We start from the raw sequence: 25,990 nt of genomic DNA on the forward strand, positions 1-25,990 counted from the left end.
AGTATCAGTACTTCTTCACTCACCTCAGTGCTGCAGGCAATTAACAAGAGAAGCAATTTTTACCAAAGGGCGCTCCTGGTACCACAATAACTTGCCAGACAACATTTTCCTCTCCTTGGCACTGCTGAATATCTGAAATTTGAGGAAAATTTCAGTCATTAGTTCTGACTAGTGTCATTCTAAGGAGAGGAATGTATCAGAATCTCTTATTCCATTCTGTATCAGCTTTGAGTTTTAACACTGAAAGAGCTCAACATAACCCACTTCAGGATAATAATTCTTTAAGAAACCAAATCAAGAGCAAGGACTGTTCAATCATGTCCACAGCTGACTCCCTCTGGGATTTATCTGAGACATTTGATCACTCTTAGAAAACAGAGACGTTACCCCTGACTGACTTATCAATGTCTTGTAAGGATCAATTATATAGGCTGCAGTATAGGTCATAAGGGGTGTGAGGGAGTGCACCCCATAAAAAACTACTCCATAAAAAGTAATTATTCCATAAAAAGTTACTTAGGAATAATCTGGCTTAGGCTAGAATGTCTCAAAAATATGTGATGTTTTGCAAGAAGAGGTGAAGGTCCAAACCACGACTTATAAAATATTCTAATGATGAGAACACTAACTATAACACTCTAGGAACTTACAACACTTCATACTGAATTGCCTTAAATACTCCATATCGAATAATCTTAATTATATTGCTGCATGATTAAAGACTGAAGTATTAATTCAAACTCACGTCTGATCTCTGTTCACTTTTTACTCACACCAGATTTAATTACACTAAGTGCGCTGCCTTGCTATCTCTATAAAGCAGTTAATGCCAAGACCAGTGAAGGCACCCCTGAAGACCCACAGCTCATAAAACCAATTTTAATTTACCAAACGTTAAAACGCAGACACGGGAAGACAAACGTTTATTTCAGGTCAGGACCGCAGAGAGGAGATGCTGGAGAACACCTGAAGGTGTATCGTGAACAGAAAGGCCGCAAGTCCCGCTTCAGCTTCTGTCCCTGGTCTGAAGGCTGCGGGGATGGCGCTGGGCTCGGTACCTCCCTGCCCGGGCTCAGCGCTTCCCTCCGCCTTGGTGCTCCCGGCACGTCCCTCGGGGAGCGGTGTCCGAGCGCCCCGGAGCTCCGGCAGCACGGCCAGCAGAGGCCGTGCATTCATCCCCGGGGCAGCGCTGTGGCGGAGCCGGCAATGAGGCGGCAATCGCCCCATTCCTGCGGCCCGCAGGCTCACCCGGCTCCCCGGGGACAGCGGGGGCAGCTCGGGCCGGCCCCGCTGCGGCCCGGCACCGCCACCCGCCCGCCCTCCGGCCCCGGGGCTGGCTGAGGGAACCACAGAGGCACCGGGGCTGGAAAACACCGCTGGCACCATCGAGGGCAACCTATGCCCAACGCCACCCTGTCAACCAGGCCGTGGGACAAGTGCCACAGCCAGCCTGTCCTTAAACACCTCCAGGGACAGTGACTGCACCGCCTCCCGGGCAGCCAGCCCTCTCCAATGTCTAATTCCCGTTTCCGGGAAGGAATTCCTCCAGATGTGAGACCTGAGCCTCTCCTGGCGCAGCTCAGCCGCCCCTGGCCGGGGAGGGCGGTCAAAGGAGAGGGGCAGTGGTGCGGAGGGAGCCCGGCAGGACGCGGTGCCGCATCCCGGGAACGGGAAACGAAAGGGAAGGGAAAAGGATACAGAGCACTGGCGGCGGGGCCGGAGGTGTGGGCAGGGCGGGGGAAGCAGCGAGGAACCCCGGCAGCGGCCGCCGCGCCCCGGCCGTGAAGGAGGCGGAGGAGGGCACGGGGCGGCCCGGGCACGGCGGCCCCGTCCGCGCTCCCCCTGCCCAGCCCCGGCCATGAATATGTAACTCCCCTCTATTTCCCGAGCTCCATTGCGGAGCCGCCGCTCGCCATATTGTGCTGCGGGGGTTGCGGCAGCACCGCCGGCCACGGACTGAGGCGGCACCGGCGGGCGGTGAGTGCGGGGCCGGGGCTCTCTGTCCCCGCGGGACCGGGGCGGGTGCGGAGCCGCGGGTGCCGGGACGCGGTGTCCGAGCGGGGCTGACCCCGGGCGGGGAGGCGGCGGGGGAGCTGCCGGGCTATTCCGGCGGGGCGGGGGTCGGGGTGTCCCACAGGAGCCGTGGCCAGCGGCCCGATGGCAGCTTGGAGCCCCCGTTGACTGCACCCAGCCCGGCCGTGCTGCAGGGTAGCGGGGCACCGAGCCGCCCCCCGGGCTAGCGTGGGGCTGCCGAGCGCGAAGCAGCCGGGGTATCCATATGTACACACATACCTATATGCACGCAGCTATCTCCCTGTGCGTGCACGTAGGGATGCATATGAGGTGCATGTGTGCAGCCCGGGAGCTGCAGGCAGAGGCAGAACGGGGCTCCATCGCAGCCGCAGTAGCGCAGCAGCAGCAGCCGGCACCGCCGCTGCCATCCCCGGCCGGGGACAGCTCACGGACACAGCCCCGCGCCGCTCCCCTGGCTCTGCACATCGCGCCCCTGAGCGCTGCGATTCTGGGTGTGATTTATAGCTCGGCCTTGCCGGTCTTTTGTCTGTCCCGCAGCCCGTGCCGAGCGGTGCTGGCGGGGCGTGATGCTCACAAACTGGGGCTGGGAGCCACCCCGCTGCCTCCGGGAAAATGTCGCTTCCCACAGGGCAGCAGGTGCAGCAGGACGCTGTGCCGGGAGCCGAGGATGTGTCTCCTCCCTCCACATCGCTCCCGCTGCTTCCCGTACGAATTTAGCGCTTGCTTCTTGCCAAGTTTTGCATTCTGCAGGAGCTCTTCTGGATCGCTCGCCTTCCTTACACCAACCCTATGGCACCGTCTGTCTATGAAGCGAGCACTGAGCAATATTCTTCTCGGGATTTTTGTAAGCTGTTTGTTTTTCAGGTCCTCTTCTATGGAAAATAATTGGATCAAGTGCCTAATTCTACAGAAATGCAGAGGACAGCTAGTAGAGAAAGATGATTTCCAGTACGATAATTCGTAATCCGTCCCTGTTTGGTAGTAGTTATCTGTGTGATAACTGTGCCCTGCACATGGGCTTTTAAGGATTAAAGGGAATTGCTTGCGTCTGAAAAACTGTGACTGGTGTGCAGGTGAAATTATTATTGCTTGGGGAGAATTCTTTCGTCGAATGTCATTCATTCAGTGACAAAGACTCGATTTGCCATAGGAGTTCCCTGCAGAGGTGCTCTGATTTGTATTCATCTGTGTTTCCATTAAAAACTTGTGTAATGAGATAATTTGACTTCCTTATACATCATGTCAAGCTCAGAGCTGACATTCAGCTGTCAGCGAAGACAGAGGCGCTGACTGTGATAGCAGTGGATGTGGATAAGCAGTACATTTGGAATTAAAAATATTTGTTGGAAGGATTAGCTTTATTAGAGGTGGGAGGAATTTTTGCTGGCCAGCATGAGCTGCAGTGTCAGGTACAAGTTTGTGGCTGGGTGTGACTGTGACAGTGCCTTTCAGCAATGACAGACAAATCAAGAGTCCTCATGAATTGTTACTCACAGTGTTTAATAATATTGTTGTCTGCATTCAAATTTATGATAATAGAGAGACACAGACATTGGAGGTATTTTTTCACTTCTTCAGTGGCTAAAATTGTTGGCCTTTGGCTTCAAAGCTTTGAAGTACCAGCCTTGCTGCAGCTGCCAAGAAAAGCACTTTCTGTCACGTCTTAGAGGTGAAATAATATGCAGGTGCCAGCAAAATAAATTGCATGGGTTTCCCTTGGTCAATGATGCTTTGTGTTTTAGGAGTGATGAGTGGTAATGGGTTGAGTATAAAGACTTGGTTGGGCATCTTGGGTGATAGAAATACAGGCTATAGGAAAGCCATCAGTCTTATATGTGAAATAGACATTGGGCTAAGTGAATTTCTTCATCTTTCTTTTAACTCTTTCCCTTGCTTACAAAAAAAAAAAAAGTAATGGGGGGGGGAAAATGAGCTTTAAAAATGAGACTCTGGTCTGCGACTGCTCAGTTGTATTTTTCTTAGGAGCACTGAATCTCCTCTTACTGAAGCACCAGCTCCAGGAACATGCATGAAAGAAGCATTGGAGTAAAGGAATTTCTTCCACTTTTTTTTTTTTTCCTTAAATACCTTTTACCTGTTTTTTTTCTGAATAGGTCAGCAGTTTAATAATGATGCAGACAGAGAGTAAAGAGATTGGTGAAGAGATGCTGTTGAGCCTCAGCTTGCTTCTGCTTGGTTTTCTGTTGATTCAAATGACTGGCTGTCAGAGCTGACCTTAAATTCTTAATTTTCGAAGGAATGAGCAACATTTGATATTGTGTAGCTGTTTAGACTTGTTGCAGTGGAGAAATATTTTAGGAATTACCTCTGTCTGCTTTCCCCCCACTTGTGGATCCTGGAGCTCTCTTGCAGACAGCGGGGAGTTAGCAGTAGTGCTCTGCTAACTAATTAAAACCTAATCATTCTTTACTCTTCACCTCTTGGGAATAACCTTGCACTGTTTTGTGTAAGTGTTGGTTTAAATTGTATTAAGTGTTGCTCCTGTAGTACTGTTCACAAAATGGACAGTCTTACTTGTGGGGGAGTCCTTGAAGCAGAAATTGTTCTTTGCTGTTGCCCCGCTTTAGGTGAGAGCTGCCTGCTTGCCAAATTCACTGTTTTGCTTTTAGATATTTATTGCAGCTATTAAGTCAATCAGACATAGAATTGCTTGAGTCTTTTTGTCTCTCAAGTGTTGTGGGGGAGTTTATTTTCTGTTTATTAATAACCAAGCTGTCTTTTTGTTCTCATCAAGAAAATTCTGTTGCCGTTGTTGTGGCTTCACTGCCAAGTGGGAGAGCAATCCTTATGGCTCTCTAACATAGCTCTTGGAAGGAACCTGGAATCCTGCACATACCTCTGGCAGAACCACAGTATTTATGAAGATGCAGAAGATTCTGAATTGTAGTGCATGGATATTCATAGAATTTTTGTTAAAATGTACAGAAAATTTAAAGGCCACAGCAGAGGTACTGAAATTATTAAACTTCACCTTAGTGGTTAGAGTGCTCAGATCTTGCTTTTGGCAGCTGTTACTTCAAGGACACAACAAGAGAGTGGTTTAGCCTCAAAAAAATGTGCCAGCAGAGCAGGGCAAGGAAAAATTAAAAACTAAATCTCATTAAAAATATCCTAAGGCAACACATATTATGAATTGTTTGTACATTTTAGCTGCTGTCACGGATTCAACTTTTGTGGAGTTTGAAGCTTTACTTTTGTTTGCTCCCAAAAGTTTTCAGTCCTTTATCCCTCCTGTTCTGATCTGATACAGCACTGAAATGAATTTTAGAAAGGAACTTTGGCTTTTCTCCTTCTCAGCTGGCGATTAATTCTGAAGTCTAATGTTAATTTAAGAGATAAAGGACTTTATTTTTGAAATTCACCTGGGTAGTCACACACATACTATGCAGTACCATGCTTGATAATATGAAAACCTTGGCATAAAATCTAATAAGCAGCAGATAAAATCACAATTCTGCTCACTCCCCCAGAGTTCTGCTTAAGATTGTTGCTTCACAGGGCTAAATTATAGCTTGGTATTGGCTGTTTTCCTTTTTATATTAATTCTTGGCTAAAGTCTTTGGCACATTTGAGGTCAAATGTTTGCCTGATCTATTGACCCACAGGAATAGTGAAAAGTTGCTGGTCCTGTAGCAGTTTTGGGTTTCGTTTCTACTCCTGGCAGAAGACATTAATGTTGTAACATATTTTCATACTACTTTGGATGAGATATAGGTGATGTGAAAGGCTAAGTTCCAGGATTTGAGCTCTAATCATTAAAATAATCTTACTGCCTGATGCATTAGGACAGTGGGCAATGTTTGCTTTTGTGTGCACGTGTGTGTGTGTGTACCAAAACCTGAAAAGTTTTCAAATTAATCCTTTAAGATTTTAAAAAAAAAAAAAGTCTAGGCTTTGTAATTTAGGAATAGCTTGGGTTTGACATGTGATGAGTTTGAGCAGGTGAATTCTGGACACGTTAAAGGCAACTGATGATATAGATAGTTCTCTGGAAATGTCATGGTTTTTTTTATGTATTCCAGTTTTTTTAGCTGAGGAGATGTCTCAGAAGGTAGGATACAGAACTGGGAATGAGGAGCTGACACTGAGGTCTGAAGGTTATTTACAGGAATGGAGTGATCTGGGAGGTGGTGTGAAGAGGCCAGATCCATACAGAGTACAGACCTTGTTAGAATAAACTAAAATTTGAGCTTCAGCTCCACAGGAGGGATGTACCTGGGCTCAGGGTGCTTCAATGCTGCCACACTTTCCTGCTGTAAATGTACAGAGAAGCACCAACCTAAAATCAGTCACATCTTTGTGTCATGTCCAGAAGTACATGGCTGTTCCCAACGCTCATAAAAGAGCCTGGAGTTTGATCATCAGTTTGATTTGATACTTTATTTTCCCCTGTTGCCCTTGACATCTAGACCAGGGGGATTATCTCCCTTTGGATGCTTCTGTCAGCATGGGATTCATGGAGCCCTTCCAGAGGTGTCCAGATGCACAGCAGATGGTTTGTGTGAGGTCACACTCCAGTGTCTCCAGGCCAGGAGCAGCAGCTTGACAGCCAGGTTGGAAATGCTGCCCAGCTCCATGCATTGATCCATCTCAGGGCCAGGGAATTGTGAGTGGCTGTGTGCATGAAGATTCCATACCTCAAAGGCAAAACACTTTCTTAGGAGAGTAAATAACAGCCAAGAAGCTGTAAAAGACCATGTGCTTCCAAGGTTTCAGAAATGCCAGTATTATTTTTTCCCTCAGTCAGATGTCATCACACAACTTCAGAGTGAATACTAAACATACTAGATTATAATCTAGTACCAGTTGTCCTGGATTACAGCTGGATGTAAAGCTACCTGAACTGCCAGGGAAGTGCAGGGAAGGTTAATTCCTTCAAATAGTGTCTTCCGGATTGTGTGGATTTTTTTCCAATCAAGCTCTAAGCCAACAAATAAAACCAGAAAAAACCTTAAATTTCAGAATGCTTTAATTGAATCATTTGAAATGAATGATTGAGTACTCTGTGAAAACGTGCAGTCTGTTCCCAATACTAGTCATAGTGTGAGAGAGAGTAAAACTTAAAGCTCTAAACCTTTTAAATTTCCAGGCAACTGCACTATGAATACCTGTTTTTAAAGAAATTAATCCTGAGGAAGAAAACCCAGAAATGGTTGAAGGTGCTGTTGAATTTGGCACACTGAATAGAGGTCTGACTGTCTTACTGTTTTAAGTCCAAATATTTACCTTTTACAACTTGGAACAGAAATCAGTTATTTCTAAGATTTTAATACTCTCTAAAAATTGTGTAATCTTTTCTTTTAAAGAGCCTGATGCAATTTTTTTCCTCATAAGTGTTTTTTTTTTTTCATGGAAGTATCACAGAAAGTTGAATGGGGGTGGTGTGGTTATGGTCACACCTGAGCTGGGTTTGTGGGTTCTCTCTCCAACTGCTTGGTACCATTCCAGCCTTTCTCTGATCTCAAGGTGTGCTGACACAACCACACTGCAGATGCTCTCTAGCCTTTGTCTGGGCTGAAACAGCCCTGCAAAGCATTTTGGAGCATAATCCAGGTTGTGAGGGATCCCTGATGGCATCCCCTGCTCCCTGTTTCAAGCAGGACCACCATCAAGATTAGTGCTGGGCTAGAGCTCAGCAAATGTTACATATTCAGACCTGACACTTTTTCAGCAATAGGACTAAGGAGCTTTTACTCACTGGTGGATCTGAGGGTGGAAACCTGTGAAAAATGAGCTGGAAAGGGTAGGAGCAGAGAAATGGTGGTGCTGAGCTCCTCCTTTGGATGCCCACAGTTCTGCTCCAAGTGGACAGTTTTACTGGACAGCTTCAGGAGTGGGATATCCAAATGCCCACCCTACTTCAGTCATGACTACATTGGAGTAAATAATTAGGTATATTTCTGTTTAAGAGGTTCTGAAGCAAATGTGGTGTGTAACAAGTGTGGATATTAGTCTGCTGGAGTTTTTTGTGCAAGCACATTTGGAAGAAGGACATCCCAGCATAAATTCCCCGGCCAGTGAGCAGGCAGGAGATCCAAGGGCCTTCCAGACAGGGTGTTCCTTACTGTTATTTTTCCCGTAACTGCGTGTTTTCCAGTGCTTCAGGAACAAGGCTTATGTTCTTAAATTTTTAAATCCCAACTGGTTTTCTTCAGATTTGTTGAGGTGTAATACGTCGATTTATCAATCATCTCTGGCTTTGATAGTGACAGATGTGTGTCCCCTGTAATTATGGAGTTTGTGCTCAGGGTTTTTGCTGTGCCTGGAGACTGAGTCAGTCTTGCAGGGGCCCATATAATATTGATTAAGGTGGTTTTCTTAATGATTGACAAGAATGGCCCTCTAGCCACAGCCTTAATCCAAACAACTACTGCTTGTTGGTGGCTCTGAGAGAGAGAGGTTTGGACTGCCAGAGGGCAGGGTTAGATGGGATATTGGGAAAAAATTTCTGCCTGTGAGGGTGGGGAGGCCCTGGCACAGATTGCCCAGAGAAACTGTGGCTGCCCCTGGATCCCTGGGAATGTCCAAGGCCAGGTTGGACAGGGCTTGGAGCAGCCTGGGCTAATGGAAGGTGTCCCTGCCCATGGCAGGGGTTGGGTCCGGATGGTGTTAAAGCTTCCTTCAAACCCAAAGTATTCCAGGATTCTGTGATTCTAATTAATAAACATACTAGTGGATGTGGCTATTTTATGTCAGGCTTTTTTTTCAAAAGGAGGAGAATACCAAGTGAGAAAACTCTGATTTCCGTGCCTGGATGAAAGCAGATCTAATACTCTGCACAGATTATCTTGCTTTTCCCTTTACAATTAATTAAAGCTTATATAGTAACCTTGTTCTCCAGAGAGTTTGGGACTTTTCGTAGAGAGCTTAATGAGTTGGAAAATAGATTATAATATATGTGGTAGATGCCAATAGGAAATGCATTTGGCTGCTGAATTGAAGGGTCTGGAAACCCATATTTAAAGAAGGAATAAAAGCACTTCTATTTCTTCCACCTACAAAGAAGGTTTGCAACTGCAGTCTTGCCACTTACGTAGTTACAATTATTTTTTTAAACATACCACTCTCTGGGATAAGTTTTCCTGCTCAAGGCAGGCATTTTTTGGAGTCATGGGAAGCAATGCCTCCTCTCCTCCAACATAATAGCATTTTCTGTTCAGAAACATAATTTCTTCTGTCACTTTGCAGACTTTTTCACATCTGCAGTGACTCTGTATGGTAATTTTGCCTCATCTCATACAATAATAGTAAAATTTTGATGGAACAGCCGTGCTGTTTTTTTAATTATTACTATTTAAATTATGCAGTGACTGGGTTTCTCCTGATCTTTGAGTATCCTTCAAACTTCTGCCGGGAAAGCCCACGGGATGTGATTTGAAGAAGGAAAAGCCCTTGTGGTGTGCTCCAGTGAGCACATTTGACTGGTGTGCTGTGTCCTGTCTCATTTTGCCCTTCCCCTCGGTGTGGGAAGCAGACCCTGCCTGACCCATGTGCCTGTTTGGAAGTGGATGTTTGAGGAATATTTTCCGCATCAGGTGGCATTTGTGGCCCATGTTCTCTGGCCTTCAGTTCTGTGTCACTTTTGTTTAGCAACTGAATTGATTTTTGCCAAGTGTTCACAGCTGAGCAGCTCCCCCAGTTCTCCTGAGTGGTACAAGCAGGGGATTATCCTTGTGTGACACAGCAGAGCCTGGTACGTGGGGGGACTGCTGTTCCCTGGAGCCTCTGCTGGGCTGGACACACACTGCTGTGGCTTGGGAAGGGAGAGGATCCTGAGGCAGACCCACCTGAGTGCTCAGCCCCTGTCCCTTCTTTCCCCAGCCATGTCTCAGGCCGTGCAGACCAACGGGACGCAGCCTCTGAGCAAGACCTGGGAGCTCAGTCTGTACGAGCTGCAGAGAACACCCCAGGTAATCCCAGAGCTGTGGCACTGCTGGGCTTGGGAGGCACCTCTAGAGATCACCCAGCCCCCAGGCGACACAGGGCACATCCAGGGGCAGGGGGGTTTGGGATGTCTCCAGAGAGAGGGACTCCACTCCCTGGGCAGCTGTTCAGGGCTCTGCACCTTCCAAGGAAAGAAGCTCTTCCTCGTGTTGAGTGGAGCTTGTGTTTTAGTTTATGGCCATTGCTCCTCATCCTTTATGTCCTTACAAACATCAGAGCTTTACCCACTGGCAGCTCTTAACAGAGTCTGGCACTGTTCTCTGACACCCCTTGGAGATACTTCTATATATTGATGAGATTCCCCTCTCCATCCTCTCTCCTCCAGACTGACCAGGCCCAACTCCCACAGTCTCTCCTCATCACAGAGATGCTCCAAACCCTTCATCAGCTTCATGGCCTCCCCTGGACCCTCTCCAGCAGCTCCTTTTGTTTATTGTGTGTGGCAGGGCTGGCAGCACTGGGGTTTTGTGTGCTTGATGTGTTTGTGTGTCATGTCTCTCTGCTGTGTTTCCTTGGGTAAAACACACTGTCTCCATGAGGAGGGGACTCAGTCCCAGGAAAGAACCTTTCCCTTCTTTGCTGCCAGGAAGCCATCACAGATGGCCTGGAGATCGTGGTGTCCCCCAGGAGCCTGCACAGCGAGCTCATGTGTCCCATCTGCCTGGACATGCTCAAGAACACCATGACCACCAAGGAGTGTCTGCATCGCTTCTGCGCCGACTGCATCATCACTGCCCTCAGGAGCGGGTACGTGAGTGTGAGCGCTGCCAGGGGGCACGGCCAGGGCACAGCGGAGGGACACTGCCGGGCTGTGGGGGAGGGACACTGCCAATGAACAGGGAGAGGACACTGCCAGGGAGGGGTCACTGCCAGGATGCGGCGGGGATGACACTGCCAAGGCATGGGAATGGGACACTGCCAGGGCATGGGAATTGGACACTGCCAAGGCGTGGGGAGGGGACATTGCCAAGGATGGGACACTGCTGGGAAGAGGGATGGAACACTGCCAGAGGACAAGAAGGGGATAGTGCCAGGGGCAGGGATGAACACTGTGGAGGGAAGAAGGCTTAGACAGTCCAGTGCACTTCAGGTGGAAGTGTCCTTGGCAGGGTTGATGTGGGACAGTCACTGTGCACTGGGAGTTTCTGAATGTGCAGCACACTTTCCAAATCCTGTTTTTCCATGTTCAGCCATTTCTGGAAGACAGATCAAATTGCTTCCTCATGAAAAATAATTTCATCATTTTGTGTCTTGCAAGGAGTTGAAGGCCTTTTTTGTTTTCTTTTTGTCCCTTAGATCCAGTAACAGTGAAACAATAATACACATTACTGACAAAAATGGGGTTCATTTTCCCACGATATATTTCAAATTATGTGACCTTCAGCCATTTCAAATTATGTGTCCTGTGAGTGTTGGAAAAAATGGAATCATAGAATCCTGGAATGGTTTGTCTTGGAAGGAACCTTAAAGCCCATTCAGTCCCATCCCTTCCATGGGCAGAGACACCTTCCACCAGCCCAGGGTGCTCCAAGCCCTGTCCAACCTGGCCTTGGACACTGCCAGGGATCCAGGGGCAGCCACAGCTTCTCTGGGCACCCTGTGCCAGGGCCTGCCCACCCTCACAGGGAAGAATTTCCTCCTAAGACTATGCCTCTGTATAATTTCCATTAGACATCCATTTTTTCTAGGTAAAAATCCATCCAGAAAAAGAAGAGAAGAAGGGAACTTAGGACTTCTGATCTCTTCAGTCTAAAGTTTTCTCAAACATACTTTAAAATAGAAAAGCAGCAGGGAGAGATCTGTTTGGGATCTTTGTTTAAATATCTGAACCACCTGACGCGTCAAGAGACAGAAGCCCCTTTCCAGATTTACTATAAACACTGAGTCTTAGTGAGCACCTTGCCCAAGAATGGAAGCACCAGGGCAGAGTTTAGTTACTGCTGGAGAGTTAAGTGTTGTTTGCTTCCTTCTTGCCCATGTCCAGGAACAAAGAATGTCCCACATGTCGCAAAAAGCTCGTTTCCAAAAGATCCCTGCGGCCAGACCCCAATTTCGACGCTCTCATCAGTAAGATTTACCCGAGCCGGGATGAGTACGAGGCTCATCAGGAGAGGGTGCTGGCCAGGATCAGCAAGCACAACAACCAGCAAGCCCTGAGTCACAGCATCGAGGAGGGATTAAAGATTCAGGCTATGAACAGGTACATAATCACCTCGTTTGCCTTGAGGCTAAAAATACAAAGCCTGTCCTCATGCCCTGTGGAGCTTGAGAATCTGTTCCTCCTCTGGTACCTGCCAAAACAGTTTTTAACCTTTGGCAAAAGGATTTTTAACCTTTTATCTACTATCAGAAATCTCTGTATCACTCCCTGCAACTTCTGTGGCAGCCTGACAGAAACTTCAGCTTAGCTTTACCCAATTATGGCTGTCGTGTCTTAGATAAGAAACCATAACACCATGAATCCTGTACCTAAATGCTACCCTTACATGCCAATAAATGCACAGAATACCAGGACTTGGAGCTTAGTTGTGACTTAATTCACAGGCTGGAATATGTGGTGTTTACACCATGGTGAAATTCCAGATGTGCATTTAAACCTAAGAGAGCCAGCTGGGAGAGAGGCTCTAAACTTTGCGTGATAAAGCATGGTGTGATTTAATAATTTCAATCACATGTGGATGTGATAATTCTAATAATGTGTAATAATTCTGATCCATGCTTGGATGAAAATAAGGGTCTGCAATTGCCTGAAAAACAACAGTGTGAAGTTAAAACAGTCTTAAAACATAGCTAAAAGGTGTTTGAAGGACATGAAAAAATGAATAGTTCTGTCTATGAGTATCTTTCTCTACAAAAGAATTAATATTAGTAAGTTTTTTAACTTTAAATGGCTCTGAAATGTTCAGTGCTTGCATGTGCACATGCCTCACCTGGGGAGGAGGTGTGTTGTGACCTGGCTGGAATCTGGATGGGTCAGGCTGTGTCTGTGCCTGTTTGTGGCCAGGTTGCAGCGGGGCAAGAAGCAGCAGATTGAGAACGGCAGCGGGGCCGAGGACAACGGCGACAGCTCCCACTGCAGCAACGCCTCCACACACAGCAACCAGGAAGCTGGGCCCAGCAACAAGAGGACCAAAACCTCAGATGACTCTGGGCTGGAGCTGGACAACAACAACACCACTGTGGCCATAGATCCTGTGATGGACGGGGCCAGCGAGATCGAGCTGGTGTTCAGGCCTCACCCCACCCTCATGGAGAACGATGACAGCGCACAGACAAGGTCAGTGGCCCTTTGCCATCTCCTGGTGTTCTGCTGCTATTTCCTGGTGATTTGGTTTTCCATCACTTCTTGGGGCTTCTGAACATCAATTTACTTCAGTTACACCACATCCTGTTTAACTGTATCACAGGATGAAGTGGCAGGGACCTTAGAGCCATCCAGTGCCACCCCTGCCATGGGAGGGACACGTTCCACTATCCAGCTTGCTCCAAGCCCCGTCCAGCCTGGTCTTGGACACTGCCAGGGATCCAGGGGCAGCCACAGCTTCTCTGGGCCCCCCTGTGCCAAGGCCAGATGCAAATAAGCACTTTCCCCTTCTTTCTGTTCCAAGTCAGGTAGATAGTACTGCTCAACTATTATAAAAAATACGATCATAAGCTGTTTTAAGCTTTTGATCACAAATAAAGATATTTTTAAGGTTTTCTAGCATTGCAGTTCAATAGTGGGATGATCGTGTTACATCAGCCTCTTTCTACTTACTCTAAGATTCTTTGGGAATAAACAAACCTTGTATAAGTGTCAGCAGTTTCCAGAGCAGCTTTGTGTCAGCAGGATTTGCAGGCTGGCAGCTTTTCCTGACTTTTTTGTTCATAATCCAGTGCAAGCACAGATTGCAAGTTTTGGCTCACAGCAGAGAGTAGTTTTATGGTGTTTCCTCAGGTCTTTTCTTGGCTTTGTCTGCTGATGAGACATCTCTCTGTGATGTTATGCAAATCTTCAGCTGGGAACTGTCTCTAAAGGCCTTTTCACAGCTGACCTTTAATATTTGGGGTGTTGCAGATGGCTTTTCCCTCAGCTGCTGCTCAGTCATTACAATCTGTGGAAATTCTTCTTGGCTGCTGTCGCAGGTACATCAAGACCTCAGGCAATGCCACAGTTGATCACCTGTCCAAGTACCTGGCAGTGAGGCTGGCCTTGGAGGAGCTGCGGAGCAAAGGAGAGTCCAACCAGATGAACCTGGACACGGCCAGTGAGAAGCAGTACACCATCTACATCGCCACCGCCGCCGGCCAGTTCACCGTAAGCACTGCCCGCCAGGCACAGCCCTGCTGCACCCCTGCTCCAGACACACTGCTGGGCTCAGGGGAAGTTCATGGCACCAGCTTACAGAGCAGCACGGCAGTTGTTTTTTGGCAAAAACTTAGTTGGTAGAAAAGGAGGCATAGAAATTAAATGGGGAAAATGCAGCAATGGCACCAACCATGACCCAGCTTACACACTTGAGAATCTTTGTGGTTTTTAGCTTGCAACTCGTTGTTGTCATCTTATTGCAAAGCTCCCATACTTTCTCAGAGATTTTTCACAGGCAGCTCCTTGCAGCACTGACTCCTTCCTCACAGCACAACCAACAAACTCCAACACCCTTCTCACCCAGCTAAGCCACTCTTTTATAGCACTCATCTTTATTGGACACAGCTGGGGCCTGTTAAGGGCAGGGCTGGTCCTGATCTTTGGTGATCAGTGCAGCTGCAACTCCTCAGGGGTGACATTGCCTTCTGCACTATCTTTCTTGCATTCTTTCCCCCCCACAACTTGTGCCACATTACTGGTGACTCCTTCAAGCCAACACGTTTAAGCATTGATTTAAGTAGCCTGTATCACAGCATAACACTAGATTGTCTAATTTATTCCTGTTTTGCTGTTCTCTTGTAGGTGCTAAATGGGTCCTTTTCCCTGGAACTGGTCAGTGAGAAGTACTGGAAAGTGAACAAACCCATGGAACTGTACTATGCCCCCACCAAGGAGCACAAATAAGCGCTGGGAAACTGGGGTGGAACTAACTCTTTTTATAGCTACAACTTCTTTAATATTAAAATAAGACACCACCAGTATCTTCATGGACAGCACACATGGTGCCTTCAGGCACTCAGTATACTCAGTAATATGACTAGACAGTATTCTGCGCTGTATTTAATTTAGTCTTTGGGTTGGGTTTTTTGATTTTTCCCTAGGAGACTAAATGATCTCCAGTGCATTCCAGTGTTTGAGATGCTTTTTTGTTCCTAATGCATGATGTCTGATCCAGTGTTCCGGTTTGGAATGGCTTCATTTTGTCCAGGTAAATCTGGATTTCTGCTCCATCAGACACAGTTATAGTAGCCTCTGTGAAGTGTGGAGTGTTGGGTGGCCAAGGAAGTCTGTTCAATAGTAGCATATGCCAAGGAATGTGTTAAATGTTGGAATTTGGTGACTGTTAGCCATCTGAAGAATTGATTGGCCGAGAATGGGTTTGGGATAGTCTTGCAGCTAGAGGTAATCTGATTCCCTAGGAAAGGTTCATTAAGACATTTTCTTGTGAACAAAGGCGAATTTTGCATCTTGTGAGAGGTATTGCTGCCCATGGCAGGGGCTTGGACTGACATGGTGTTTAAGGTTCCTTCCAAGTCCAACCATCCTAGGATTCTGGGATTCCAAAGAGAGCTGCAGTGAGAAAACTGACACTTTAAAACCTTCCTGTTTACTGGGCTTAATTTAATACTTCAGTGCAAAGTGGTTCATCAGATTGGTTTTGTTTTTAATGGCTGTTTCCAAACCCATAACTCTTCCCTATGCAGGACATGCCAGTCTTAATTCCTGCCTGGCCCCTCCTGCAAGGTTGCCCTGTCCTCACAGCTGAACTGAAGGAAATCTGGATGTTTCATAGCCCTGCTCTGTTCGCTAGAGTAGGATCTCTGTTGTGAACTGTCCAGAAAACTTTTTTGTTAAAGCAAATCCCCCAAATTCCAGCACACAGCCATCAAAATGCTTTGCTTTGGGGAATTGTGCCACCCCAGCAGGGACCTTTCCCAGTGTCAGTGTGAGTAGTGAAGACTTAATTGTTAGCTGCTCCAAGATTCTACTTTTGTTACTTTGCCATAGCTTTAACAAACATGGCTTAGCACTTTGGAAGACAACTTCAGTACTTGACCAAGTTTACCATTTAGTGTCTTACTTTTAGGCTCAAGTTTCCCAACGTGGCAGTGGGCTGTGCTGTAAGGCCTGGTAGCTGCTGGTCATTTGCATGTAGAGCCCCTGTACCCTGGTTCTGGATCTTGCTGTGGCTCTGAGGGGGCAGCTTGACCTGTTCCATGTCCTGTCTGAAGGGAAGCTGTCACCACGAGGCTCCCTTTGCTCTGAGACTTGCTGATGAACCCTCCCCTGTTTGCCCCTGAGGCTCGAAGCAAAAGGAGTTGGTGGCAGGTGGGAAGCACCAGGCTTTACTCCACAGTGTGTGGTTTACACTCCTGTGTCCTCCCTGGACTCCCACTGGCTTTGGCATGTGATACAAAAGTATTCTGCTGCTCGGGGATTCTCCTGGGAAAGACTTGCCCTTCCCTGGCTTTGGGCTTTCCTAGCACTTGTAAATAGTGTCCCTGCTGGCTGCTGTTCAGATCAGCTTTATCCCGCTGTGGAAACTGCACAGGCTTCTTTGAGTAACTTAATTATTTCCTCTGACTGGAGAGCCTTGGGCTTTTGTGACATGAAATGGAAGAGTTCAGGCCCCAGAGCACAGAGGGGCAGCTATTAGGAACCTGTTTTTGCTGACTTTGTGAAGCGTTGCTGTGTAGACTGTAGTGCATGTCCACGGAATATAACGGGGGGTGGGAGAGTGGCTGTGCTAAATGCTTTAAAGTTACTGGGGAGAACTTCTAGATTAGTGCCAGCATCCCTCCTGGGGGAGCTGAGGGGAGGGACAGTCCCTTAAGCAAGAGAGGTGTTGTGAAGCTGAGCAGTCTGTCTAGGAGCTGTCACTTTGTCTCCAGTTCTTTTGAAAAGCGTGAGAGAATGTGAAGCTTTTATTTTCATGTTGTAGTGAATTTCCTGAATATTTATGTTCTTTAAATATTATATATATAACGTAGTTGTTTGATTAAACCATTGATTGCACTGTGACTCTTTAGTGCTATAAACTATTTTATTTTCCAAATGCCATTATTCTTCCCCTTTTAAAGCCATGTTCTTTTTAAGTACATAAAGTGTGTTACGTACGGGTAAGCCTAATATCCAACTAAAGTATCTCCTATCCAACTGAAGTCCCACTGAAATGCTCAAATTGACAATAAAAGCAAAAATGTTATCAACAGCCTGTTGGGAATTGCAGTGCTGCTTCCTCTTCTGGTTGATGAAGGACCCCCTTTGGGCAGTGTTTTTGTTCATGCTGCCACGCCTGGGGCTGTGCAGCTGCAGCTCAGCTCCACCAGTGGTGGCTGTTACAGTGCCCTGAGAGCAGCTCAGTTCCTGAGCCTTGAGTGACAAAAAGGGGCACACAGAAGGTATCAGCTCTTCCATGGACCTGTCACAGGTGCTGCTGTTCCAACCAGATCCTGCAGCCTGAGGAAGGGGCTGAAGGATTTTCACAGCACTCAGGTTAAACCCAACAACTTTGGGTGCATTTAACTATTAGGCAGCTTCAGTCAGTAGCAGCACAGAGCAACTGTAATGAACCCCTTCAGCTGAGGTGCATTGTTAGAGAGATCAGGTTTTGTTCCTTTCCTTGTTTTCTCTCAGCATTCACCAGAACTTTTAACAAGAGGATGCACCTTGAGTTAAGAGGCAATGCTTCAGTATGCCCAGTGTGGGGTTTCTTGACATGCACTGAATATGAACTTCTCTGACTGAAGAAATCCTGTTGCTCCCTGGGCCACCAGTGGTTACCCAAATTGCCTCTGAACAGCTTCAACTCCCAGAAAGCTTCCTGGCCATGTGGATCCGTGCAAGGAAGAACAAAGTGTCCCAAGCTCCAGACTCAAACCTGCAGTAATGTTCTGTCAGCTGATTATGGCAGGGCTGACCCTACCTGGTCCACAGCAGAGACAACTGCTGGATAGGAAAAGAATTCCCAGAGGCCTGAGTTACAAACACCCCTTCAGCTGGACCCTGACAGATTACAACAGCTTCTGCCTGTCTGGCAGAGGAAAAGAGCCCAGATTGTACAGACAAGTCTTGAGTTTCTCTTTTTCTGCCCTTCCAAACACGTGGGAATAGTTGCATTGGCTTGGAAAAGGTATTCAATACCTTTGGCTCCTTAAAAGGAGCTGCAAGAGTAATCAAAAGTATTTCCCACAAGGGCCTTCAGTTAAACTTTCTTTTTAGCCTAATTTACTGTAATCAGAACAATCCTTTGCCCCAGGTAACTGACTTTAGGACTGCTTTTATCCTACTAACACTGAAGTGTGTTACCTGCAAGCAATGTCTGCCAACGCTCTATCACTTAAAAACCCAAAAATGCCACTAGGGAACATGAAATTCTCCTTCCACTTAGCTTTCAATGTGCTCCCAGGTGATCTTTGGAAAAGAACTGTAAGCACTGCATTTTTGAAGGAAACACTGCTGTATCACTGATTCTTCCTTTTCGAAACTAGAGAAGAGAATAACTCCACCAAGCAACCTAGAATTGAACAGTAGAAGCAGCAGCAATTGTCTGGCCTGACAGGAACATAGGATGTTTTGCATCATCAGGAGTGTATTAGTCCTGTTACTTCTATTGCAAAGTTTCAGAGATGGATAAGGATAATAACCCCTCATCATATTCTGCTCTTAGATAAACCTAACACTGGGGGCCAGGCTGAACACCAAACTTGGGAGAAATGGCAACCACTGCTGACAGCTGTTCAAGTGCAACACACAGAGGTAACAAAACCGAGTGTGGGGCAAAGAAAGGACAAAGGCAAGCTCGTTTGGCTGGAATGCTGCCATATATTTAAGGAAACCAGAACTGCCAACACTTGGCAGCTTTGCTCCTTCACAGAAGAGATCTTAGCTCAGAGTTACTATTGACAACTCACCACAAACTTCACCTGAAGGTCCAGTGTGGTCCCTTGTACCTTTCTGCAGCACACAACCACTGTAAGCTCTGAGCAGACAACTACCTAGAGTGACTACACAATTCACTACGATTTGGGTACAAACTGAAGTTCACTAGCAGCCGTGTCACTGCTCCTTCCTGTTCTCCTGGGATCAGCTCCGGCCTGGAGGCAGAACCCTGGAAACAGACCTGAATGCAGAGTTACATGTGCAACCTGGAGCTACAGCTGCACCCAGGCAGGACTGCCTGGCTTTAACTCAGAGGGCATTTTATCTGTGCTATTTTGTTACCTTTAAATGCCCTCTCTCTGGATCATAGCTGGCCAGGTTTTAGGAATGATGCATTTTAGGAACAGGCTGTTTCACAATAATGTCATATTCCAAAATGCTTAACACTGTTGGCCCTGTCCCACCTGGATGCTGTGCTGGCAGTAAGGCTTGGACAGACTGGGAAGCAGCCTCCATGCCTCAGTGTGAAAAGGAGGTGAGCATAAAAGCAGGTAACTCCACAGCCTTCCCACAGTGCTGGTTCTGTGACCACAGCCGTGCTGGGATCAGGGCTAAGTTCTGTTACCTAAGTCTAAACTGTCCTTTCCAAGTACAACAGGCAGCTCAAAACGGTCAAACTCCAGCTTGGGAGGAAGGAGTGGTTTACTGGAACAGGGTGTGCTGGAAGTCTGTAACATCCTGATGAACAAACCCATCTGCATTATTCAGCAGCACAGTGAGTGGGGCAGGACTCCGCGACCACGGCGGCGGCAACCCCAGATTTATCATCTTCTGCTAACTCAGCCTCCTCCACCTTGATCACTGCAGCAGCTGGAACCTCTTCTCCCACCTGGATCTCTCCAGGGAGATGCACAGGGCCCTCTGCCTGTGCCCCCACGTAGGTTGGGGTGCTGTACTTCATGAGAATAGTCTTGAACTGCGCCAGGGGCGCGTTGGTGCGCACTCCCATGGGGTCGAAGTGGGTTCGGCTCACGCGGTATCCGGCCTCCGACAGATAGTTCAGGAACTTATTTAACCTGGGAAGAAAGGGCAGCAAAACCAAAGCCCTGCATTTAGAACAGATGTGGTGCTGCCAGGGCTGACTCAGAACAAGCTGTGTGTCAGCGTCAGACCGGGCTGAGGGTGAAGCCACACTTACTTTGGCATGTTCATGCCCTTGATGCTGTGCCGGTGGATGTTGTAGTAGAACGGGGGGTGCTCGGCGCTGTGCTCGGCCCGCTGCCGCTTCGCTGTGCCCCGCAGCACCTCCTCGCTTTTCCTCTTGCCTGCACCACAACAGGGCCACAGAAACCACTCAGCACTCATAAAAACACCAGCAAAGCCTCACACAGCACACACAAAAACAAAGCCACGCAGCAACTTCAGCTGTGTGGCTGCTTTTCTAAGCTGGTGTTTGCAGAGGTAAAATTTGGCCTGAATTTAATCAACAGGCCATTTTCAGTAGTAACAAGTAAATTAAAGTGGCCTTCAAAGACTATTAGGCATTCTGCTTTTACCAATAAATATGATTCTAGATAAAGATAGAATAAAATCAGTACTGGGTGGGAAAAAACTCCACAGAGGGCAATACTGTTAAATATAAAAAAAGCTACACCGAAATGCTCTACTTACCATGTACTAAGTAAGATTCTGCAGAAGTATTTGGTGTTCTAATATATACGCCACACTCTTCTAGAATACAATTAGAAGGCAAAATTAATTCTACTGTTAAGTGGCAAAATGCTTTAATTACACAGAATGAAATAATTCAATTATTCAATAATGCATTCAACTCTATGGACACACTGCTGTTAAGTAACTTATCAGAGATCAGCATCTCTAAAAATCACCACAAATCCAGTCCTCTCTGTGAACAGGCTGCCCCTTTTCTTACCTTGTTTGTTCTCGTCACCAGGACTGTGGGTAGAAAAATGTTTGGGAGTTGTGCACTCTGCTTCAGAAACTAATGTCTTCAGAAGTGGCTGAGCTTCATCCAAGCCATACTGCACAGCCTCCAGGAGCATCCTCCTGAGGAATCCAGTGTTAAAGAGAGCTCCTGACCTATGAGACATGAGAGAAATCAGAAGTTAAGGCTTCTTAATGGAAGCCGCTCCAAAATTCTCTTGCCCAAATTGATCAGCAACTATGTAACACTGCATTAAGTTTTTTTGCAATGACAACAACACTGGTCTTGATTAAAAAAATAATTAAAAAATCAAGATCTCAAGAACAGTGATTTTATTTCTGCCCTAAGATGTAGAGGAAGTCATTCAACCCCCACAAAAAGGTACTGTCAATTGCAAACTGTTTTAATACTGAAAATGGCTAAAATACCTAAAAATATTTATTCTTGTTTCTACAAATATGAATTAAGAAGCAATGTAGTATTTATTACCATCAGCACACGTAATGATTTATTTAATAAATTCTCCACAAGTTTAGAGTAACAGGAGTTACTTTTGGCAAATAGAGGAACACAGAGGCAGGTTCTCTTGTGCAGGGCATATTCCATAAGTGCACTGAATGTGAAATTTAAAATGTATTACTATTTATTAACTGGTTTGAACAAAATGAAAAACTCAACGCCCCACTCAATTCAAATCTACACTCTGTTTCCTGAGCTCCTGCTGATTGGTGTACCTCCTTTTGTAGTGCTAAAATAAAAAATGTTATGGTATGAACAGCTGAGCTTCAGAGCTCCTGGACCAGAGTGACTCTCCAAATGTCCTGTGATGTGAACTTACCAGAGAGGACCAAGAAGCACTGCTGTCTTCCCAGGCATGCTGCCATGGCAGTCACAGGGCAGCTGCTGGTAAGGGTTTTCTGCAGCAGAAAAACAGCATTTAAATTGTTAGGCAATAGCCAGCCATGCCTGTGTTACTGCACAGAGACAGAGATGCAGTGGGAGCTAGTTTCAGTGAGGTATTTGGAAAGGCAACAGCACAAGTGGGACACTATTTTCACTTCTGCCAAGCAGCTCATGGTGGGATTTAGTGATTGATGATTTGATCGGTAATCAGTGTTACAACAGGAGTGCAATTTTTGTCTCCTGTCTTTGCTAACCTGTATGTGGGGACGGCCCATTAACAACAGCAGGGGAAAACCAGACTGCTCAGTCCACTGCATTTTAAGGAACTGAAATGCAGCAGAAAAGCAATCTGACACCAAAAGCTATCCAGTTGCTGCCATCTGAAGGAACCCAATAGTATCAAAGGCTATCCCTATCCTAGGGCTTTTCCTGAAGTGCAGATCCATGGACATACCAGGCATCCTAGCAGCTCCAGCAGCTAGAGTAGGCTGGGAGGATGTCCTGTGTAGAAACAAATCTCAGAATGGTTTGGGTTGGAAGGGACCTTAAAGCCCATCCAGTGCCACCCCCTTCCAGGGCAGGGACACCTTCCACTAGCCCAGGCTGCTCCAAACCCTGTCCAATCTGGCCTTGGACACCTCCAGCGATCCAGGAGCAGCCACAACCTGAGCAATTTGTGCCACAAATCCAGTCCATTTACAGGAAAATCCATCCAGACAACTGATCCAGCCCATGGCCATGAAGCACAGCCCTCTCTCCATCTCACACATACCACTCATTGTTACATACAAGGGAATTGCTACTAATGGGATGTAAATATAAACAAGGCACAGAACAGATAAACAACAAAAGAAAAGCCATTTACCTTCCACCATATTGCCCTCTTTCTGGAAAACCCTCTCTTCACACCACTGGCAGTGGATGAGGTATCGGACCTTCTTTGCTGAATCATCCGCAGGGGTTGGGCCCCGTAAAACTCTGACCACCACCAGAACAAAGTGTTCCAGAGCTACTGCCAGCAGCACTTCAATGCCCTTGTTACAGCGAGCTGCAGCTCTGGGGGGACAAACACACACAAAGCCCAAATTGTACTGAATTCAGCAGGCAAACACTGCCATGGACACCTGAACCTGCTGCACGCTTCTTGAGCTCGTTCCCTTCCTAGAGAGGGGTACTGAAGAGTTGAGAGAGCAGGAGGAAGTGTTCTTTCTCAAGTGCCTCATTTTGTGGCCTTCCTGGCAGGCCAAGCAAATCTAATTTTACTTCTTTTTATCACAGCTAGAAATGGTGGTCTGCCACCTGCATCATCACATGAGCAGGGAGAGGACAAGGGAAATCTAAACAAGTTCAGCTCAGCATTTGTGCTCTGGCATTTTCAAAGCCTCTAATGATTTAACTTCCTCCTCCTCATCTTTCTCGAGAAGTTGTCCCTTCCTCTTGCCTGTACCTTTTTTCTCCAATTAGGTTTTAGGTCTTAATTTAACAGACTGAGTTTAGTTAGGGTATCTATATGCAAATAACTGATTTCACAAGTTAGTAATCACATCCATCTTTTTAACCTCAAGTATGAGGGTCTGCAGTGAACATCAGGTTCCACTGAAGCAAGTCAGGCTTAGCTAGAAGCCATTCAAGCAGTTTATTTTGTGTTTAGGAAATCCTATGGAGCTCTAAATGGCAACACTGATAGAGAAATATAAAAGTTTGCAAGTCTGGATATATATTTTTTTCACATTACCATCCCACCCCCCCACCCTACTGATGCATTTTTGCCTTGCACAGTCACAAATTATTTTTAATAATTACCTAATAATTTTTTTACCCTAAATAGAACTGGTTTAGCAGTACCTGGTGACAGCAGCAATCACAGCCCTGGCTGCCAGCTCCTTGTAGTACTCTGTTCTGACAATATTGCAGCCATAGTGGCGCAGGGCCACGTGCTGAGCCTTGGCATAGAGGGAGCTGATGTCTGTGGATGTCAGTGACACAATCCCAAGGTTCCTCACGTTTCTAAAGGCAGAGTCCAAGTAATTCACAGAAGTTCCAAAGGGGTCCAAATGGCTGAAAAGAAAGGATGTACCACTAAGTGTCTTATAAATGCTCCAGAGTCTGGCTTTACACTGAGGAAAACACTGTTTTATAATCTTCACCTATGATCACATTTGAAACAGAAAGAAGGAACAGGACTAAAACTTCCAGCAATGCTTAGATCTGAATGTTAGTCATTAATAACACAAAAAAATCCCACCACTTATTTTGATATCTGTTTGAATGCATCTATATACCCAACTTGGAAGAATCAGCCTGCTTTAATTCAAAGTTAATATGCTGCAAAATAGATAAAAACAAGAGATGCAACAAACAGCATTTTAAACTAAAAACAAGTTTAAAAAAAAGACCAAAACTAATTTGGCATTTCCCTTCAGCAAACAGACAATGAAGTTATTAAAAAAAAAAACCCCAGCCTGGGTTAAAATTTTCATGTATATTTGTAACCCATTCTGAATGTCAGAAAAACTAATATTTTTCCATTTAAGATTAAAGTTCTGCCCCCACACCATTTCTGGGACAAAATTACATTTCAAGTGACTGCTGGTTGATTCTTTTATCATGCCAATTTCTCCAAATAATCACATACTGGCAAGTGGGGTGGGGTGTGTCATTACCAAACCAGAAAATTGACAGAAACATTCAACACTTACATAAAATCAAATGATCTCAAATGCATGACAACATTGGCATCCATTTTTGTCACCTCAATGGTGTCACTGTTTTCTTCTCCATTTCCCACAGTTTCACCATTGTCTTCTTCCCTACTGTTCAGTTTCACCTTCATTTTGTTTAAATGACAATTTTCCTTAATCATTGTCACAGAATTTTCATTACAATCATTAATTGTAACTTTCACAGAACTTCTGAGGTGCTTTGCCCACTGCAACCCCATGATTCCTGTGGAAAAACAGAATTTAGGGACAATAAGACAACTGATTTTAAGACCACTGAACTTTAATATTATTTACAGCCTTTTTAAAAGCCTTAATACAGCTTTTGACAGTTGTCTTTTTGTATGGAAGCTCAGGACTCTCTGCCTGAGGAAGAGAATTATTGCCTATCTCACATTATTTTTGGGTATGCGATGTCAGTTATGAATTTCTGCTGCTTCCTCCCATTGGATATTAACCAAAAGATTAAAGAAATGGACTTTACCAGTGGCACCAAAAGCATCCAAACATTCAATGGGTTTGCGCTCCCCAGCAAGCACGGCCAGTGCACAGAATATCAACTGCCTGGAAGACAAAAATGGCCACAATCTGTAAGCTGAGAGAACAGTTTTATTTCCTTCTTATTTATCTCCCTTTAACCTAACAGCGGGATATTGAAGCTAAACTCCACTTTTTACAGGGAAGAACTGTAAATAAAAACCTCAGCTATGCTGAAAAGTTGAATTCTACAGCACAGCATTATTAAAGTAAGACCTACTAATTACAGGAAAATACTTATCTCCAAAAATGACACTATTTCACATATAGTGGTTTTGGGTATAAATATTATTTGTCAAGAAGTGTTTTCTGATGAGAAATTCCTTTCTCCTTCCCTCTGAACTCAAGTTTCACAGGGTTGCTTTTCAAAACACAGATTTTTCACTACAAGCTCCCCATCCCTCTGATGCATCTTCCCACTCCCTGCTCTCTCACCTGTTGAGTTTCATTTTAGGATTAAAATAGGAATCTGTTTTCTGGGGCGTGGAGTGGTTGGGAAGAACCTGCACATCTGTGGCTGACTCCTTCACCACTCTGAAAGATGACTTGGGAGCACGAACTGGAACAAGGAATTGAGGCAGAAGGAAAGAATTGGTGAGAACTGAAATTAATATTAACACAGTTGGTAAATTACACTAAAAAACTGCTCCCATAAAGCAAGAAGTCTGGGTTATGCTGCAATCCAACCAGCACATGGACCAGTTTACAAGGATGAGGGGAGAAGCATAAAACAATTGATCTTCTAATCTTAAAAGTGGCAAATAAAGATCATGCTCTACCACAATTTTCTTCTCATAAAGCATCAGATTTGTTTCTCAGCTGGGCTCTTATGTATCCACTCCAGTTTAAGGAAGCCAGCCCCTGAGCCTGATACAT

At 45.9% G+C, this 25,990-nt stretch overlaps 2 protein-coding genes and 1 long non-coding RNA gene across 4 annotated transcripts in view; 1 reads left to right on the top strand and 2 right to left on the bottom strand.

The window, feature by feature from the left end:
* LOC113459291 (uncharacterized) overlaps window positions 1-3,002 on the bottom strand; it is an 18,250-nt gene extending 15,248 nt beyond the window's left edge. The window contains exons 1-2 of the long non-coding RNA XR_003380415.2: window positions 2,293-3,002; window positions 24-132 (exon numbers count right to left, since the gene is read on the bottom strand). This is a non-coding gene — a long non-coding RNA (uncharacterized LOC113459291). The remainder of the gene's footprint in view (window positions 1-23; window positions 133-2,292) is intronic.
* Window positions 1,499-17,149, top strand: RNF2 (ring finger protein 2). Its single transcript, XM_005487039.4, has 7 exons — window positions 1,499-1,977; window positions 9,877-9,965; window positions 10,586-10,746; window positions 11,984-12,199; window positions 13,004-13,276; window positions 14,125-14,296; window positions 14,930-17,149. The coding sequence occupies exons 2-7, from the start codon at window positions 9,879-9,881 to the stop codon at window positions 15,029-15,031; spliced, it is 1,011 nt and encodes a 336-aa protein (XP_005487096.1). The 5' UTR covers window positions 1,499-1,977; window positions 9,877-9,878; the 3' UTR covers window positions 15,032-17,149.
* The window catches only part of TRMT1L (tRNA methyltransferase 1L), a 17,025-nt gene continuing 7,022 nt past the window's right edge, over window positions 15,988-25,990 (bottom strand). For both annotated transcript variants that reach the window (XM_005487038.4, XM_005487037.4), the window contains exons 7-16: window positions 25,550-25,673; window positions 25,062-25,141; window positions 24,557-24,803; window positions 23,703-23,915; window positions 22,723-22,913; window positions 21,793-21,871; window positions 20,943-21,109; window positions 20,681-20,740; window positions 20,208-20,334; window positions 15,988-20,085 (exon numbers count right to left, since the gene is read on the bottom strand). In XM_005487038.4, coding sequence (XP_005487095.2) covers window positions 19,770-20,085; window positions 20,208-20,334; window positions 20,681-20,740; window positions 20,943-21,109; window positions 21,793-21,871; window positions 22,723-22,913; window positions 23,703-23,915; window positions 24,557-24,803; window positions 25,062-25,141; window positions 25,550-25,673 — 1,604 coding nt within the window. In that variant the 3' untranslated portion in view covers window positions 15,988-19,769. The remainder of the gene's footprint in view (window positions 20,086-20,207; window positions 20,335-20,680; window positions 20,741-20,942; window positions 21,110-21,792; window positions 21,872-22,722; window positions 22,914-23,702; window positions 23,916-24,556; window positions 24,804-25,061; window positions 25,142-25,549; window positions 25,674-25,990) is intronic.

The sequence above is a fragment of the Zonotrichia albicollis genome, chromosome 8 (assembly GCF_047830755.1).
Source record: "Zonotrichia albicollis isolate bZonAlb1 chromosome 8, bZonAlb1.hap1, whole genome shotgun sequence".
Classification (NCBI taxonomy): domain Eukaryota; kingdom Metazoa; phylum Chordata; class Aves; order Passeriformes; family Passerellidae; genus Zonotrichia; species Zonotrichia albicollis.